This window comes from Rhagoletis pomonella, unplaced genomic scaffold (genome assembly GCF_013731165.1).
Source record: "Rhagoletis pomonella isolate Grant_MI unplaced genomic scaffold, Rhpom_1.0 Rhpom_scaffold_00002, whole genome shotgun sequence".
Taxonomy (NCBI): domain Eukaryota; kingdom Metazoa; phylum Arthropoda; class Insecta; order Diptera; family Tephritidae; genus Rhagoletis; species Rhagoletis pomonella.
Genome location: NW_023458556.1, coordinates 27,685,238 through 27,704,289, shown reverse-complemented (window position 1 = coordinate 27,704,289; position 19,052 = coordinate 27,685,238). Strand labels below are relative to the sequence as shown.

Sequence of the window (19,052 nt, the reverse complement as noted above, 5' to 3'; positions counted from 1 at the left end):
ACTTTTGGAATTCAAATTTCTTAGAAGGCAACAAGAAGATAAGATTGATAAGTAAATTTGAAGTGAATAATACAAGGTTATGTAAGTTGTGACAGCTCAAATTTGATACTCCTTTATCTAGATTTGTATTTTGAAAGTAGGGAGGAAGGGGAAGAATGTGTTCGCTCTTTGTGAAAATAGTAGTAGAGAGGCAGTAGAAAAATGGACATAGAATGGAATCATGAGTAAAATGCGAATTATTAATTTAATGTACTTATTATAATAAGCAGAGCTAAAACTTAGACCTTTGTAAAAAAATATATCTATCTATCTAGATTTCATTGCTTCCTAGTTTTACTATTTTTAAGATTTAATGTTCCTTATATAGATAAATTAATTTAAATATAGTTTGAGCTTTTACCAAGGCAATCATTTTTTTGGCAAACCTGTACTAAAACAATAAATAAAACAACTTGGTTATAGTGGGAACTACATAGAGAAAAATACTTTTATTGCTTTTTGAACACAAAATATCATTGATATTTGCATACAAATTCGTAAAGAGGATATCTCTTGTACATAAAAAATAAATAATCTAATTATAAGTCTATAACCATTAATAACTACATTGTGTATTCAATTAATTACAAGTTTTATGTTTTAAAATATTTATAAATTTTTTTTTACCACAAAAAAAAACTTGGTAAGCCTCCTATTGAACATGTCAAACCAATCATTGATAGTGTCCACGAATTCGGCAGATTCCAGTTAAAAAAGATGACAATGAAGAAGAAATTTCAGCGAACGTTAGATATGTGGTCTGTGAACTGTTTTATAGAAACCAATACATTTTTTAAAATTTTGGGTTGTGATTGTTTTTGATTAAGCGTGTGATATCTATTAGCCGCTAATTTTGTTATAATTTTATTGAAATATTTTGTAATTACTAGTGTTTTGCAAATTTACATATATGTCGATGCTGAATCATACATGCTTACATACTCGTACTAAAATATGTATAGTACTTATGACGTGAATGTGGCCTTCGGAGTTCTGCGAATTTAAAAGAACGCTTATCAGTAGCTTTTGGTCACATAAGTATGTATGCAACAACTATGTACATAAGTACATACATACATAAGTATGTATATAGGTAGGCGCGCAAGTTTTTATTTGAATTGAATTTTTTAGTTGAAATTAATAAAAAAAGACCTAAATCCGCTAACATGAGTCAGATATTAAGATTTAATGTAGCTTAAAATCACTTATTAAAATATTAGTTGCTTGCCGGCTCTTCGCGGACAAGGTTCGAGAAACATTTCAAGTTGAGACTTCCGAAGCCGCCTAAGTAAAGTTAAAAAAATTCAAAATATGATTTTACATCAGCATTTCGTAAAATTTTCGGCATTATTTATCTGTTTATTACTAAAAGAAAGTCTTGGCGTAGTAACTCAAAATGCCTGCAACAACAAAAACAGGTGCCATGAGTGCATACAAATGCCGAATTGCGCCTGGTGCGAGCAACCAAACTATACGCAAGATCGTTGTTTTGATTATTTGTTGGAATCAAATTGCCCAAACGAATCGGTTTTTTATCCTCAAGAAAGTTCTAAGTTTATAAGTAATCGACCTTTAACAAGTGGTAAGAGCGTTCAAACTGCGAAAAGTGTAAACAGTGTAAAATATGATAGTCAAGAAATCGTACAACTGAGACCACAACATATCAGTTTGCAGCTGCGCGCAAGTAAGTGGCAAAATTTATCAGTAATTTATTGATACGGTGTTTTTTTGAAAAAATAAAAAATAAAAATACATATATACAGTCCGCGTCAAAAATATGAATACCCTAACGTTTTCACGATTTTTATACCAATTTTTTTCTATTTTGTTATAAAAATATAATTCATTCTACAGCAGAAACCAGCAGAACCGATTCTTTCAATTTCATATAGAACTCGGAAAAATTTAAATATTCCAAAAAATTTCCATACAAATTTTCAACTTTTCAATTCGATTTCTTAGAAAATAACGCATGAACAAAATCTATTTTTATATGGAAGAAAATGCGCAACACCCTCGACAAAAAAAAATCTCAAAAATCAACGGTAATTTTTATAGACTTTAAACGTACACCTTATTATACTAAAATTTAATGGGCTACAAAACTGCACACCCAGAATTTTTCTAAGAAATGGAATTGAAAAGTTGAAAATTTTGATGACAATTTTTTGGTAGTTCTTGAATTAGCCCCAGTTACATATGAAACTGATTATGCTGGTTTTTGCTCTTGAACTAACTTTATTTTTATAAAAAAAAAAATAAGAAAAATTTGGTATGGAAAATATAAATAAAGAAACGTCTGGGTATTTATATTTTTGACGCTGACTGTATATATGTACTTTATATAAAATTCACAAAAATTAAAAAAATGTGAATCATTTGTTGTATTCAGGATTTTAAGAAAAGTTTCGAGAATGCAGTTTTGTAGCCCATTCAATACAAAGAATTTTTGTTTTTGTGGAGGGTGTTGCGCACTTAGATATCTATTGTTCATTCGCTATATGGGAGAAAATGCTCAACACCCCCTTATCAAAAAAATTCTCAAAATCAACAGTTATTTTAAGCTATTTGATATACTAAAATTTATTGGGCTACAAAATTGCATACTCGATATTTGTCTCAAAATGCTGAATAAAAAGTTTATGTTATTTATGTTATAATATTAGTAATAACAGGCTTTTGTCATTGCCTGCCGAGGCGCGTCCGCTATTAGAAAAAACTTTTAGTCAGATAGCTTCAAAAATTTGAGACTTGGATTTACATGGGCTTATTTAAAGAATAAAATATATTTGTATAAAAAATACTAAAATTAAATAACAAAAAAATAATATGTTAACACTCGTCCGGCTATAATTTTTTCGATCATTGTATTAAGAAATCGTGTTCCATAATTAATTAATGGCACTTTTGGGGCATTTAATTTATTTTTTTTTTGTTAATTCTTGAGTTTTTAAAAAGGAACTACTATATGGACCACCCTTCACTATACTATGAATATGGGCAAACATTAAAACTGAATCATAATCTGGAGGTTTCTCAAATTTCATCAGTTTTGGCTACTAAGTCTCTTTCAGTTCGCTTACAACTTTATTCACGGCACATTTTCTATTGGCTGAGATTGGTATCGATACTCCGAGCAGACAATTTATGTAGCGAACAATATGTGTGCTGTTTATTTCCTTTTCTTTTAAGAAATCTCCTGGTTTCCGGTTGGGGTGATTTTCAGCAAAGTTATTATTAAAGTTTTTTATAAAACTTATGAAAAATGTGTACAAAGATAAATCCGCGAAATAACAGAATGGTCATTCGCATATTTACTCAGAAAGTAGACTGTATCGCTGCTCATTTTTCAAGGAGCATAATTTTTCAATGCTTCTGCGAGTTTCTGTTGAGTTTTTAAGGATCTTCGTCCAAGAGTGCCTCTTTCTCAGCATCCAACTCAAATTATTCGTAGTCATCCGAGTGCTCTTCATACATATATATGTATGTATGTCGATTGTATAAAAATTTTTACTTCAGAGTTCTCACTCGCTAAAATTTATTGGAAGGTTTAGATGAAAACAGATACGCTGCTTCCCCTTAGAGTACATAATTAGGTCGTAAGTTCTAGTGCATCTCAATGGAAATGCTCGAAAACTTATGAATACACTGAGAAAATATTTAAACTAAATATATTTCTCTCAACACATGGTTTGGTTATACTACATAGTTATCAAAATCTCTTTTCTCGGTGTACTACAACGGATAAATGTTCATATGTACCAGTATATAAGTAACTAAATAAGAAATACCATACATCATGAATGAAAAAGAATTTGCAAAAAAAAAATTGGTTTTGGACAGATATTATTCATAATTTTTTTTTTAGATCAAATCCACATCATGCCATTGACATACTCACGTGCTCTTGATTACCCTGTTGATCTCTACTATCTGATGGACTTATCATATTCTATGGGTGATGACAAGGACAAATTATCCGCTTTGGGTGATAGTTTAGCTGAGGCTATGGTTAATATCACCAGAAACTTTCGCTTGGGATTCGGTTCGTTTATCGACAAAGTTCGAATGCCTTTTACTAAAGTATCTAGCGCGCTGTAAGTATGATACTCACATAAAAGTATATAGACTTTTTAACAAAAATTTCTTTTTTTTGACTGTAACATTCCAATCTAATCTTTATCTAGAGATAAATCAAAAAAGTCCGTTACCTATAGTTATCACAATGTTATGCCTTTGAGTAAGGATACTAATGAATTCGCAGTAAGTAAATAATCATTAAGTATAAATGCATGCATTTAAGGTATATTTTTATGGAATTCGATTGACGAAAAGTATGATTTTTTCACAGTATAAGGTAAAAAAAGCTGTTACTTATGGAAACAATGATGATCCTGAGGGTGGACTGGATGCCATAATGCAAGCGGTTGTATGCCGCAAGGAAATAGGATGGCGTGAAAAGGCGCGGCGTTTGCTAGTTTTCTCGACGGATGCTTCTTTTCATAGCGCCGGTGACGGTAAGGTGAGAATGTATTCAAACATAGGTGCTTGATATACAGGAGTCGGAGAGTCTCTATCTTTTGGAGCTATTAACGACTTCCGGGTTCAACAGAAAGTGGGTTAAACTGACCGGAAGAATTTTTTAAAATCCAAATATATGTTTTTACTACATATTCGGATTCTGAGGATAAAAATACGTACCTTTGGCTTGACATTTTTATCCCGAAGTACTTTGTCGATCAATAAAAAAAGCTTCGAACTTCAAGTCGTCTCGGTCTTCTTAAATGAGTGAAAATCTTTTTATTGGAAAAGGAAAAACGAAGGAAACCTTTTGGTCGTATTACTGATTTCTGGTTTCGACCGGGTTCGAGTGGGTTAACCAGACCGGAAGTGCATTATTTTAATCGGAGGTCCAGAAAAAAACTTTCCACAAACGTTATGTATTTTTGTCCGCAGAATCCGAATCTGTGGATGTTATTGCTTTTTAAAAAAATGGACCACCGGTCAGTTTATCGAACTTCTGCTCGAAACCGGAAGTCAATAATATCACCAAAAGATAGATCATCCTCGATTTGGTAGGTCATAAGTATTTTAACGCTTATGGAATAAAAAAACATTTCCCTTTATTTTAGAGGGAATAGACGGGTGGTCTACGTCACACTGTATAGTTGTTAATATGATAACCGAACACACACACACTTATTATCATTATTTCTATAGCTTGCCGGCTTGATCGTACCAAATGACGGAATGTGCCATCTGAACAGTGAAGGTTATTATACACATGCGGAGATATTGGATTATCCAAGTGTTGAAGCGATAAGGCATAAAGTCGAAGAGAATTCTATAAATGTCATATTTGCTGTCACTAAAGATGTTTTTAAAACATATAAGCGGCTATCCGATCATATTGAGGGATCTTCCTGTGCAGTTTTAACAATGGATTCGTCGAATGTTGTGAATCTCGTACGCGAGGAATATAAGGTAGGTATGGATGCTTTACTTATTTGTATTAGGCTTCACAGTAAATTGTTAAGAAAGCTATAGTAGCTGACCTTATAGAAACGCTATGCTTTATTGCATGTAGCATGACATTAAATTCAAAAAGAAAAAAAATGTTTTAGGTCAACTCAGAACCCCATGTTACGAAAACAAACCGAATTTCAAGTGGATAGCATCAAAAACCACGAACAGATCGGGTATATGGCAGCTATATGGTGTAGTTGCTCGAACCGAACAAGGTATGGTAGGTCAACTCAGAAATATATAATACATATCCTATCCGAATTCGAGGCTGATAATTTTATATTTAGACCATATGGCAAAACTATTAATTTTTTGCCGATAGTGGAATGTGCGCTTTGCGGCCGATTTTTGGTTCTGTAGAATCCTTTTTCGGTTATTTCTGAGATGATTTTCCGATTCTTCCGGAACCGCTTTTCGGTTCTTCTGAAATCGAGTTTCGGTTCTTTTAGGATCGAGTTTTGGCTCCGAACTGGTCCCCATCTTGGCGTTCATAACATTGAACATTTCATATTATTACTGTTCTGCAAACTTACCAGACTATTTTTCGAACTACAATCTCCATCTTGCGGCGGCCGCTGTGGCTAAGTGGTTAGAGGTGCGCACGACCACAATGTAGGACCAGGGTTTGATTCTTGGCTCGAGCAACTTCTTAATTAGAAAATCTCGTGAATAATATTCGCTAGTAAATGGTTTGCCCTTTTCAAGGTAATCGATGTGAATGTCATAGCGTTCATTCCAAAAAACTTTGCCTATAACCTTTTTGGCTGACAGACCCGCTTTGGTCCACTTCTCGATTATTCCTTGGCCTTTGGAGTGTCGTGGTGGATCCATATTTCGCTAACGGATGAAAAAGGGTGCAAAAAGTCGTTCGGATTGCAGCTGAACATCGCCAAACACGCTTCGAAGTGGTCACATGGTTGCGTTTGTGATCGACTGTGAGATATAGCGGCATCCACCGCGCGGACGGCTTTATTATATCCAAATATTAATGAAAAATATAATCTACCCTCTCAGTTAAAATGCTGACAGCCTCAGGCGCCTTGCACACTTTAGTTCTATTTATGATCGTTCAATTTCATTCCATGGATTTGACTTGAACTTGACTTAGTAAACCACTTTTGACCATTGAAATTGATCAAGCCTTTTCTTAGTTTCGGTACAGGATTTTTTACTTAAAAATATAATGCTTAATCGGTACACGAAATTCACATTTTTTCATTTCACACAAGTCAATCAAAGACAATTGACGGTAATAATATAATAATAATAAAAGATTGGCGCTTACACATATGTATGTTAGAGTTTGGCCGAGCTTCTCCTCCAATTTGTGGCGTATGCCTTGATGTCACACAAAGGGGAGGGACGGAAATAATATATTTCATTTCGAATTACTGCGCGCGAAATTCAAAGTGTCACCGATTTTGTAAATTGGCCTTATCATAGCAAGAAATATTTTTTTCCCACCGTTATAGAAAATTTCGTCCACTATACAAATGCGAGATAATGCAACCCATCATGTTAAGATTAGCTACTATTCAGCTTGTGGCAAAGATGGCGCCGAAATACCAACATCCAAATGTGACAATGTACGCGTCGGCGATGAAATTACATTTACCCTTCATATCGAATTGAATTCATGTCCATCTGATCCACGCGATTGGCGAGAAATCATACAAATCTCTCCGATCGGTATAAATGAAAGCGTAATCATTGATCTCGAAATGCTTTGCGGTTGTGAGTGCGAGGCGCAGCGAAAAACACTCAGTGAGCAATGTAACGCGCGCGGCAGTCTTGTTTGTGGCGTTTGTGAATGCGACGAGAAGTATATTGGCACCAATTGCCAATGCCTTAGTGACACTATGCCGTCGAAGAGTGAAAATAATCACTTCTGTCACGATAATACGACGCAAGTGGACTGTAGTGGGCGTGGTCTGTGCTCATGCGGCGTTTGCCAATGCGATAAGCGTGCAAATCCCAATGAAGTTATTTCCGGAAAATATTGCCAATGTGACAATTTCTCTTGTGAACGTCATGAACAAAAAATTTGCTCTGGTCCGGAGCACGGCACATGTGAATGTGGAAAGTGCGCTTGTAAGACGGGTTGGGCGGGAGCAGCTTGCGAGTGTCAGTTGTCGAAAGAGACGTGCAGACCACCTGGTGGCGGCCAGCTTTGTTCCGGCAAAGGAACATGTGAGTGCGGCATATGCAAGTAAGGAATTTTATATTTGGAAAGAATTAAGAAACTTTAATTAAAAAGAAAAAAAACTAACTTTTATTTGTCCATTGCAGGTGTCAATCCACGCCACAGGGTTACTTTTCGGGCCAGTACTGCGAGTTGTGTCCGACATGTTCCAATCGTTGCGATAAACTCAAAGACTGCGTGCAATGCCAAATGTACAAATCGGGAAAGTTTAAGAATTTGCAGGACTGTTTTGGTAACTGCACCAGTGTGAAGACGTCCGCGCTAGATAACGAAACTATTGAAGAATATGAGCTGATTGAGGGCGAAAAGAAATGCACCGCCTACGATGATGTTAATAAATGTAAATTCACTTTTATATTCAAAGAAATGGACGACGGCACAGATGAAGTGCGCGCACAAAGAGAGCCTGACTGTTGGTTGAAGGTGGCTATTTTAAGAATTTTATGTGGTGGCGCCGGTGCTATTTTGGGCATTGGTTTAGCCACGCTGCTTTTGTGGAAACTAATAACGAGAATACAGGATCATCGCGAATATATGCGATTCGAGAAGGAAAAGTTGTTGGCCGAATGGAAAACGGTGAGAAGCTGATTTTTGCTATGCGAATTGTGATTGTGTGATTTTGATTCCTATTTAGATTTGAGACTTTATTTCAATATCCTATTAGTCCTCTTTATTATCGCATTTATGGTATGAATTTCGTTTCTATTTCCAGAACAATAATCCACTCTACAGGCAGGCGACTTCTACTTTCAAAAATCCAATGTTCCGTTTTTCAAGAAGAAGTAACTAAGCATATAATATTCAAAGTATTATTTAAATTTATAAGTTTACTTTGAAAAAAAATAATAATAAAGAAAGCTATTGGAGATATTAAAAGCAAAATTTTTTTTTTGTATAACAAATGCAGCTCAGCTAGGAATGCCAGTTACTGTCGCAGTTTTACCGATTTTATTGTTTTATTTTGAGGACCACGAAGATTCTTTAAACTTACCACATCGTATTAAGCTGAACCGTAGAAAGCTGCTAACTGGAAAAATTCCAAGTCTGCAGTTTTTAAACTCTTTTTATTTCAAATAACACGGTTTAACAAAATTTTGACAGATTTTGTGTTCCGAAAACGGAACCGACATCATTTTCTATGCTAATTTAAAAATCTTTTAAAAACTTTTCTAGTAGGTCTAGTTTTGGAGAAAAAAATGGTGCAGCGTGGAAAAATGGCAAATTAAAAAAAAATAGTTTAGGCGTAACTTTCCGAAAAAAACTTCCGCGCATTGAAGAAAACTGAAATCGTCCGATGGATTTTAACCCGTGGCCTATTTGAGAAATTCAAGCCAGCCTCTCGACTCAGTTTACTATTCCATATGACCACAGATATTTTAATGTTTTTTTTCTAACATTATGCAAGGCAGCTTAATTGGAAGTGCCGGGATTTCTGTTGAAATTATTTAATTATTTTTTAACTTTTCCTGATTTTTTTTTTAACTCCTATCCCCACATGAGGTAGAATTCGTCTCACGAATTTAATTTTCATTAATAAGTGGTTTTTGCTTTGTCGTCTTCGTTTTCGTCTCTGTGTTCGTTTTCTCGTTCGGCTTCATATTCGTAAATAAATATGCGAAGCAAACCAATATGTGATAAACAATACTGTATTGGCAAAATTCAAATTGAACAACAAAACAATTATAAGCATATGTACATACATTAGGGTGGTCCAAAAAAAAGTTACGTCAGAATTTTAATGCTTTCACCTCTAGGATAGTTCTATACCGAAAAAGTATACCTTTATTTTATATCGAAATCAAAAAATATTTAGAAGTCGTTTAAAGCGCTCAAAGTTTTCCATGTATTTTAAATGGGAAAACAAAATTTTTTCGTATAAACGGTATAGAATACGTGAAGATCAAAATTTTTCGAACGGAAAACTCTGCTTCTCTTCACGAGACTTCCAATAATAACATAGAATTGTTTTTATTTCGTAAACTCTAACCCACTGTAAAAAAATTAAAGTGTGTCTAAGTACCTAAAACGGCTCTCTCATTCTGCAACTCATGCTTTCGGTACTTAAGTAATTATGCTTTCAATTGTTTATGGACCTCTAACAAACATATTTACCCAAATGTGCATAATTTATTTATGTAATTCACAACAATCAATTTCGTTAAACTTAATCGATTTTCCGCTGTTGACTCGATAATCAACGCATATTTATTTATTGAATAATTGCGCACTGATCACACCTGGCTCATTCTCATACAACCTACTACTAACGTGTTTTGTTTAGACCCAGTGGAAAATTAATATTTGGTAAAGTTTAAAGTAAGTAAGGATGGCTATACAAGACGTTTCAAATCAGCTTAGGAAGAGTTTTTCGTACTTTTAACTATGGATATTTCGAAAATGTGATGTGATACCACAATTTTGAATTGAGATTTGAAAATTTTTTTTTGTGTTGATAAAAAATATTAAAATCTTTTTATAGATTTTTCTCGCATTACAAAACATAAGCATCTGCTTATACTTTTTCGATTTAATTTTTAGAGGTATTTAGCACAATACCTCACTTAGCACTGTAGCACTGTACCTCAGCAGTTATTTTTCTTCATATTCGTATTAAGTAAATGTGTATCACGCCACATTTTTTTTTTGTATTTCTGTGTGCCCCACTGCCTTTCACTTTTCTAATAAAGCAATTTTGAAGTACATACCTAAATATGTACATACATACATATGTACATGTTGAACCGAGTTGTATGCGTACACCATTCAGTTTTCATTGACTCATACATATGTTTAGTCATGTCTGCATACAACATATTAACAAATGTTTGTAGTCAATAGCAAGCTTCCAGTAGCCGTGATCGTCTAGTGGTTGTGGCCGTAGTAACCCAGGTTCGAATCCTGGTCACGGCAATATGAAACACAATTTGCGTGTGAGCATTGGCACGGACGGAAGCGTTTTTTTTTTTGTTTTGTAATTTTTTACATTTTATTTTTATATTTTTCTATATACGATGGCTTTTGATTTGGCTAAACTTTTGCTTAAAGCCTAATCTGTAGATATAATAAAATTTTAACAGGCCGATGTCTGTATATTATAGATATTAAAGAAAAATTTATGTGGGGGTCTTTATTAGAGCAACAGAAGCCAAGTCAATCATTTTTAGAATACTTGTCTGTCTTTCTGTCCATCTGTCTGTCGAAAACTAATGCATGGAATTGAATGCAGTTTTCAGCGATGTGTTGATAGAGGTCTAGCTAAAAATATAGAAAAAAAAAATACAAATGACTTGTCTTATCTACTGTCAAATTGTCAAGTCCCATTGGGTTGTAATTTTTTTTTAATAAATGGAAACCCTAGAAGCTTACATAAGCTCGACATTGTATGGCTCTAAGCTAAATTATATGTAGAGTAGTAAAAGGGGTATATTCGAGGGATCTTTCACTGCCTGATCACTGTAGTCTCTGATGGCAGCCGCTGTGTTCCTAACGTAAAGCATAGACTGCATTGGTGACAAATCGCAGGTGAGGGAGTGCTCCTGGACTAATCGAGCGATGATTCCAAGTTCTCCTGGGTATGTATGATTAATAATCTACATAAGTATGTATGTAAATATGCATTACTACAATACGTAGGTAGTTATTTGTGACTTCCCATTTAATTTAAACTGGTAATAAAGAAATTAAGTGCCCGAATAGCACAAATTTATGTTAGCATAAGTTCTGAAATAAATTATATTACCTATTCACTGTCTAGCCGCTGATTAAAGCTAATTATGCCATTGCTCACTACGCGCTTTAACTATGAATAACACTGGGCGACAGCCGAAATCAGCCCGGACTTTGTTAACATATTTGTTCTGAAAGTATACCCGACGGATTTGCAAAAGTTAGCTCGTATTTTTATTTTGTGGTCTACTAAAATTTGCATGTCTCAACCTAAGTAGTTTTCAAAAAAGTCGAAAAAATGGTTAAAATAAATATCTGAGTGAAATTAAAGGTTAAGACATATGTATATTATAAAATTTCATGTGGAATATTTTCGTAGAAAATTTTAAACCATTAGCTCCCGTCTAAAATGGTCGTTTTGACCCTTACTTCACGAAAATCCGCAAAAACCAAATTTGGAAGGTCGTTAGCGGATTGATATATTCTAGAAAATTATTCTTCGGAAAAAACTTCATGCCACCAACGTAAAAGTCTCTATAAAATTTAATAAAAAATCTATGCCAAGAAGGGACAACAGCCAAACTCAATTTTAAAAAATTAAAAAAAAAAGTTTTTTGCTGATTTTTTATCTAAAATTTTTTAGAAACTTTTACGTTGGCGGCATGAAGCTTTTGCCTGAGAAGACCCCTAGTAAAATTTTCCGAAAAATGATTCGCTAGAGTATATCAAACCTCTAACGAACTTCCAAATCTGCTTTTTGAGGGGTTTTCTGCAGTAAGGGTCAAAACGACCCTTCCAGGCGGGAAATAATGGTTTAAAATGTTCTACAAAAATATTTCCCATGCCATTTTATTATATACGTTTTAACTTTTAATTTCGCTCAGATATTTATTTTAACCCTTTTTTCATATTTTTTCTTAAACTACTTCAGCCGTGACATGAAAACTTTAGTAGGCCATAAAATAAAAATACGAGCTTACTTTTGCAAAGCCATCGAGTGTTTTATTACTGGAAAAAATTCAGAAAATATTAGCCAAGTCCGTGCTGGTTTGAATTGCTTTAAAATTGTCGCACAGTGTAATATATCTTTTTCTTATCAACTTTAGCTCGTCATGATATTTGTTCAACTGCTGTCATACAAATTTCTCATCAATTCCCATTGTTTTCGAATTTTTATGGTTTGCTTTTTCGTTTTTTTTTTTACATAAAAAAGGGCAATTATCTCAGTTACTTATTCAGCACTGCGCTAGGTTGGAGTAAATAAGTGGCGTGGGCGCCAGTTCCATAACAATGTGCTGTCGCATTTATTAGTGGGGAGGGTGGGACGAGTACTCTATTATTATTACATATATTTAAGAATGGCTGTAATTGTATAGTGGCTTATTATTGCGTGACTTAAAAACATTTTTTGTTTACTCCCATTCTCCTACTTTATTTTTATTTATTTTGTTAAATTGATCTTATTGCTTAGATAAGATATGACCAGCTCAAACTGAAAATCCTAGACCTAAGGTGTTTAGCCTAAAATTAAAAAATAGTTCACAAATTCTGCAGCAAAAACTCCAATAGAAAGATGGATGTAACTTGGTGAAATTTGCTTAGTTGAGGCACGGACTGCGCATCCTTCTGTTTGTATACTGAGATGTAGTGCAAATCCTAGACAGAATGCACCCCAATGGAAATGAGACAGCGCACATTTGGAGGTCTGCCCTTGTAAGCTTCTGCGGGGGTATAGAGTTATCCTAGAAAGCCATCCTGATCCTTGGTCTTCCTATTAAGGGACACCGGGCTACTAGGTGTTGATGAGAGTTCTGAGATGCCCTATAAAGAATCGATCTCTAGGCCGGGCAGCTCTGGCCCGATGCTGATCTTGTGGCTGAACAGAGGTACGAAATCTCCGATTAACCACTATCCCAGGCATGTCTCTCGGAGGGCTTAAACTCTTGGATTTAATACATTTTGTAACTTCCCAAAATTTTCTGCTCAGTTCAAGGTAGTTCGCGTGCTTAATCGCATTAAAAAATACCCTTAAAAATCGCGTTTTAAAAGAAAAAATTTTACTGGGACGATAGAATGATATTTTATACGAAATTTCTCGAATTAGTATACATATGTAAATATATACATATATAAATAAATTCCTACAAATCACCCCTATTAGTGCTTACAAGGAACTCATTCGGCATTGTAATTATGATTGCGAATATGGTTGTAAGCGCATACTTACTTATTTGAGTTGAGTTTGCACATTTCCGTTTCCTATTTGACTACTTTGCATATGTTATGGCAGCCTGCTCTATCTATGTTAGTAATACATACATACATACGTATGTGGGTAAAGTCAAAAACATATTTGTACTTTTTGACAAAAGCTTTTACTTGTTTATTATGCAACTTTGTAGGCAAGCAAATTATGAAAAGCAGGAAAATAAAATTTGCATTAAGCGCATTTTCATATCATAGTCAGAAGTAGTCAGACTACAAACATACACGTATACGTTCTACACTCATTTGTACATACGTATATTGTAATAAGATGCCAGACCGTATAAGTAACCGTTATATGGTTGGGCTGAATTCGAAACTGTAACTGCGAAGCTTAGCAAAGCGTATATATTAGTATTAAGTGATTTTTTTACAATTGCAATTTTTGATAGGTTTTGAGCAACCAATTTTTGTTAGAAGTACTTCCTTGCATATATATTAGGGTGGTACTTAATTTGATTTTGTTCTTCGTACAAAATAAAGATATCTACGAAAATTTCAAAATTTTAGAAGTTGCGACAAGGAATTGAAAAATCCATTTTTTTAAATCGTAAAAATTCGACAAAATGTTTTATAAGAATCTGTGAATTTTGAAAAATGTGCTATTGAAGCTTATTTATATAAATTAATTAACTTATGAGTTATAGCTGGTCGAAGTAAAATTTTGTTGAATTTTTTCGATTAAGGAAAATAAAATTTTTTCAATCCCTGGGCCCTTAAATTTTTTTTGTAAATGTTTGAAATTTTTTCGACCACCCTAATAAACACACATTTAATACATCTACTAGTACGAATATTCTGACTCCCTCTGAGGTTGGTGGAACTTCGGTACTGTACTCTTTGAACGGATTTCTACGTCTATTAAATGTATGTATGTATGTAGTATATTTATTTTTCGAGTTAGTGTAGATTTTAAGTTATACCCCATTGAATAGTGTCTCATCTTTTCATTGATAAGACATACCTACGTACTCTCTTATAAAAATATTCAAATGACTTAATCTGTTGCAATTGCATTCAAGCAAACTTTCAACACTTCACTGCACACTGAGCAGCACTCATTCAACCAGTGAAAACCACTTATCAACTGGCTGGCTTATTTATTTTGAGCACATTTCTAACTGCATTTCTTATGCTCTCCTTGATCTTTTAGAACGCACTTTGGTAAGCTTTTCTGCAGTTCACCAATTTATGGAGTAGCATAATTTCTTAAATCAACAACTTGCTTCAACGCTCAACGCATTTGATTTGCTGGCGTTGCATAGCAAGCTCTGCTTTATTGCTTTACTGGTGGCGAATTTTTTTTTTTAACTTTTATGTTTGTATGTATGTGCAAGATTCACTGAAGCACATTGCATTTGAGGTTTTTGAAGTATGCAAATATTTATATAATTTTCAGTTAAATGGCTTACAAAATTGGATGCTTACACATGCACATACTTATTATTTATAGTAATATAATTTCTCAAGTAGGTAGACGTGGCACACACATTTTTTTGCGGATTTGAATACCTCGAAAGTATGTTGTCAAATGACATTTTTATGAGGCGAAGAACAGAAAAAAAATTTATTGCTTATAAATAATTGTATTAAAAATAATGAAAAAATTAATTTTCGAAAAATGAAGTCATAATTTCACGAATTCTGACCCCTATCCGACTGTTTTTCGAGAATTTTTTTTAAATTTTGTGTATCGTTTTTGCTCTCTTTACGTAGAAAAACAATCCATCAAAAATTTCCGCTGGCAGAACTATACAATTTGAGTGAAAAATATTACGTAAATCCGATTAAATTTGCTGCAAGTAAAGTAAAGAATCGAAAAGAAAAAAATAACAACAAAGCTTTTAAAGATATAACAGCAAAGCGAGCGTGTAACTGGAAAAAATAAAAACTGAAAGCCAATCAAATTTGCACAAAATCTAAAAGATCTTATCGCGTGTCTTAAAGCAACAATAAGCACAAGGAAGAGTTAAAAAGGCCAAAATAAAAGCAAACACATAAACATACACACATAACTAAGTGAAAAAGTCGTGATTTTAAAAGATCAAAAAGTTTTTTTCCAAATACACATATTTTTTTACCCGCATGTAAAAATAAATAAATATGTACATACATATATACAAACTAAGTTACAAACAGAGTAGGTACTTACATATGTATGTACATGGATATTTTCGTATACATACGTATATGCACCTAGTAAGTATGTACATAAGTATGTATGTACATATGTACATTAGGTTGTCCCGAACATTATAGGAAGATTATTTTAAGAGAAATCTAATAAGGTAGCCTTTATTCTTTTCAGTTTTATCTCAAAAATAAATAAGATAAAATAAAAACTTTTTAGTATACCACGCTTCTATAAATGTACTAAAATGTACAAAATAATATTTCTCAGTCCCATAGAATTTGTTTTGATAACTTTTGATTTTGAAATTTTAACAAAAGTCATTATCAACAATTTATGAGATTGAAAACATTTTTTACGAAATTCACTATACGCTTTTTCCTCTTTTCAACGCGAATTATTTGAACTGAGGACTTACTATTAAGTGATGCTACTAGTTTTGGGAATCATGACATCTCGTCGAAAAAATATACCCCTATTATTATTTTGGAAATCAAAAAATATTTGAAGCCGTAGCCTATTAAAAATATTTGTATTTTAGCATTGAGTGATTCCACGGAAATTTTGACTATAGTTAATAATTACTAACTACAACTTTAGTAAAAACTTTGGTGTTCTATGTTTGGAGAAATTTCATTTCGGGCTGTTTTCACATCAACGTTGGTTCTTTGGAACACCCTAATGTACATACAGCCATGCATATGGTTTGAAAACATAAAAGTATTCGCCAAATTTAATACATATGTGCTTACAACAAAAAAGGAAGTAAAAAGCAACACCAACAAACATAAAAATGTTAGTGGGCTTAAAAGCGAAAAAAGGGGTTCAACTCCGTAGCCGTATAAGTTTTAAAATGAAATTGCCATTTTATTTTTGCTGCTGATAACCTTCAAAAGCTTACAAAAGCGTGAAAATTTAATGTGATTTGTTTCGACTGCCACTGAGGGAGGATGAAAGCATTTTAATTCCTGCCGGAAATGCTGGTTGTGATTTTTAAACGAAGACGAGAAAAAAACGGTTTTATGTTCAAGTGGAAAGGTCTTAAACTTAAAACTTTTAACATTTTGACAAGCTAAGCGTAATTTAAGTTTTATGTAGATACATATGTATGTAGTTTTATTTAACAACAAAGAAGGAAATCTGGCAGGCTTCTGTAGCTGACTTTGTTTGAATAGGTTCATAAAAAGTGCGATTGTAAAACATTGCAGTGAGTTTGCCTTTTTGTAAGAAAACCTTAAGTAATAAATATTTACAAATTGAGAACTGAACGCTTATCGGTACGGAACATTTCCTATCTCATAAAAATGCGATGCATACGTATCTCGGTCAACACAATCCTTAGAATATTTTTGATAAGTCAATGCGCCCACAGTTACGGCTTGCTACGCAATTTTAAGTGATTTAATTATTAGCCCATTTTCAAGGAATTCCGCTACGTATCTGACAAACTGTGAGCTGCGCTGAGTGTTTTCATTGGAATTAGTTTTTACGTGGCGGCTCCAAACACAGCTCACAACCATTTTTATCGCAAAATTATACTAGGGGCTTTTAATGTCTCGGTGAGTCTTTGTTCTCACCGTCGGAAAATTCAACCTCCACTGTTCAAAAGTACCGGGCGCCGAAACAAGGTAGTTTGCAGCACTGGGTTTCAACATAGGATAGCCCATCAGGCTAAATGGCTATTCCCAAATCAAAAGACGGGAAACCAAATCGACATGCGACAGACGGACAGCTCCAAAATCACAGAAAGCATTGAGGCAGGCTCTCTCGCCCTGGACGTGACTATGAGGAAATTTAGACGACAAGGTTCTCTTAGGCGGCCGCTGTTGTGTGGTGGTAAGCAATTCCGCAGGGCCTAGGTTCGAGCCCATTTTCCGACCAACACCAAAAAATAAAAACAAAGCCAATTTTTTTTCAAATAGCGGTCGCCCCTCTGCAGACAATGGCCAGCCTCCGAGTGTATTTATGCCATGAAAAACAGCTTCTCATAGAAATACAATCGCCGTTCGGAGACGGCGTAAAACTGTAGGTTCCTCCCTTTTTGTACGACAACATCAAGGCGCACGCCAAACATCGGACTAAAAGCTCGGCCAAACACTAACATATGTGTAAGTGCCCATCTATTATTATTATTACAGGCTCTCTTGTCTTTTGAGATTAATAGGAAAATTCTCGCTAAGATAGTTGCAAGTCTTTTCTAAAACAATCGAAAGACAGTATGCAAGATTGAAAGATTTTGTTTATTCTAGCACGTAAGTCTTACAAGAAAAGCTCCCTTGCCCCACAGATATGTTATAACCAAGATTAACATAAATATATAATCGGCCTTATCCTGAGATTCGCCTGACAAAAAAAAAAAATAACCGAAAATTTGTCATCCGCCCATAGTAAAACCATGGAAACTAAAAATGAAAAGTGAACCGGTTCGGGCAAAATTAACCTCATGACAAGGCTGAATTATTTTTTAAGAGAGTTGCCACCCTTTCCAAGTGCTAAAATCAGTTAGTTAATTGGTTAAATAAAATATTACAACACTGCGGGTGTCAAACGAAAAAGGGATTCTAAAACGATTTATTTCGAAATAATTTTTAAGAGGGTTGCCACATGTTCAAAATATGGAGATTCAATTTACTTAACGCGCCGGTAAGTGAAAGTAAATTAAACTGATAAACTCAATAAAATATTTAAATACGGTATTCAAACAAGAGAGGTTCCAGTAAGTTTCATTTCTAAAATACTTCAGAAAATTCAGGTTTAAATGAGCCTTGTTTATAAAATATTTTTTAAGAGGGTTGACCACAGTTTAAAGGCAATAAAAGTGTCAAACTAAAGTGATTTAAAGAGCTGGAGACTGTTGCTACATGTTTTAAATGCCAAATTTAACTTAGTTGATTAAAATATTACATTCAGGTATCTCACATGTCCAGAGCTATAATTAGAGACTGGCTGAATTAAGTTAACTCTCTGAGAATGAAAATCATAACGATCACCATAATTCTATAGCATTCGGTTTAACCGATTGAGATGCAGAAGTTAAAAGCTAGCAAGTTTATAAAATTATAAATACAATTATTTAATGAAACAAATATAAAGAGTTTATTTTTAGTCGAGTTTAGTGTCTGCAGATTTAATGAAGTTTTGAATTTATTCAAAAACGTATATTTTCGCAACGAAAAACAAAATTGTCTCTGTCTCTAAACAATGTCATTCAAAAATTCACAA

The 19,052-nt window shown here is 33.9% G+C and overlaps 1 protein-coding gene across 1 annotated transcript; it reads left to right on the top strand.

Moving 5' to 3' along the window:
* Positions 1 to 1,284: 1,284 nt before the first annotated feature.
* LOC118734605 (integrin beta-PS-like) lies at positions 1,285 to 8,634 on the top strand. The gene is made up of 8 exons (XM_036464310.1): positions 1,285 to 1,723; positions 3,908 to 4,136; positions 4,227 to 4,302; positions 4,391 to 4,561; positions 5,260 to 5,523; positions 7,038 to 7,774; positions 7,855 to 8,344; positions 8,481 to 8,634. The coding sequence occupies exons 1-8, from the start codon at positions 1,351 to 1,353 to the stop codon at positions 8,556 to 8,558; spliced, it is 2,418 nt and encodes an 805-aa protein (XP_036320203.1). The 5' UTR covers positions 1,285 to 1,350; the 3' UTR covers positions 8,559 to 8,634.
* The last annotated feature ends 10,418 nt before the right edge of the window (positions 8,635 to 19,052 follow it).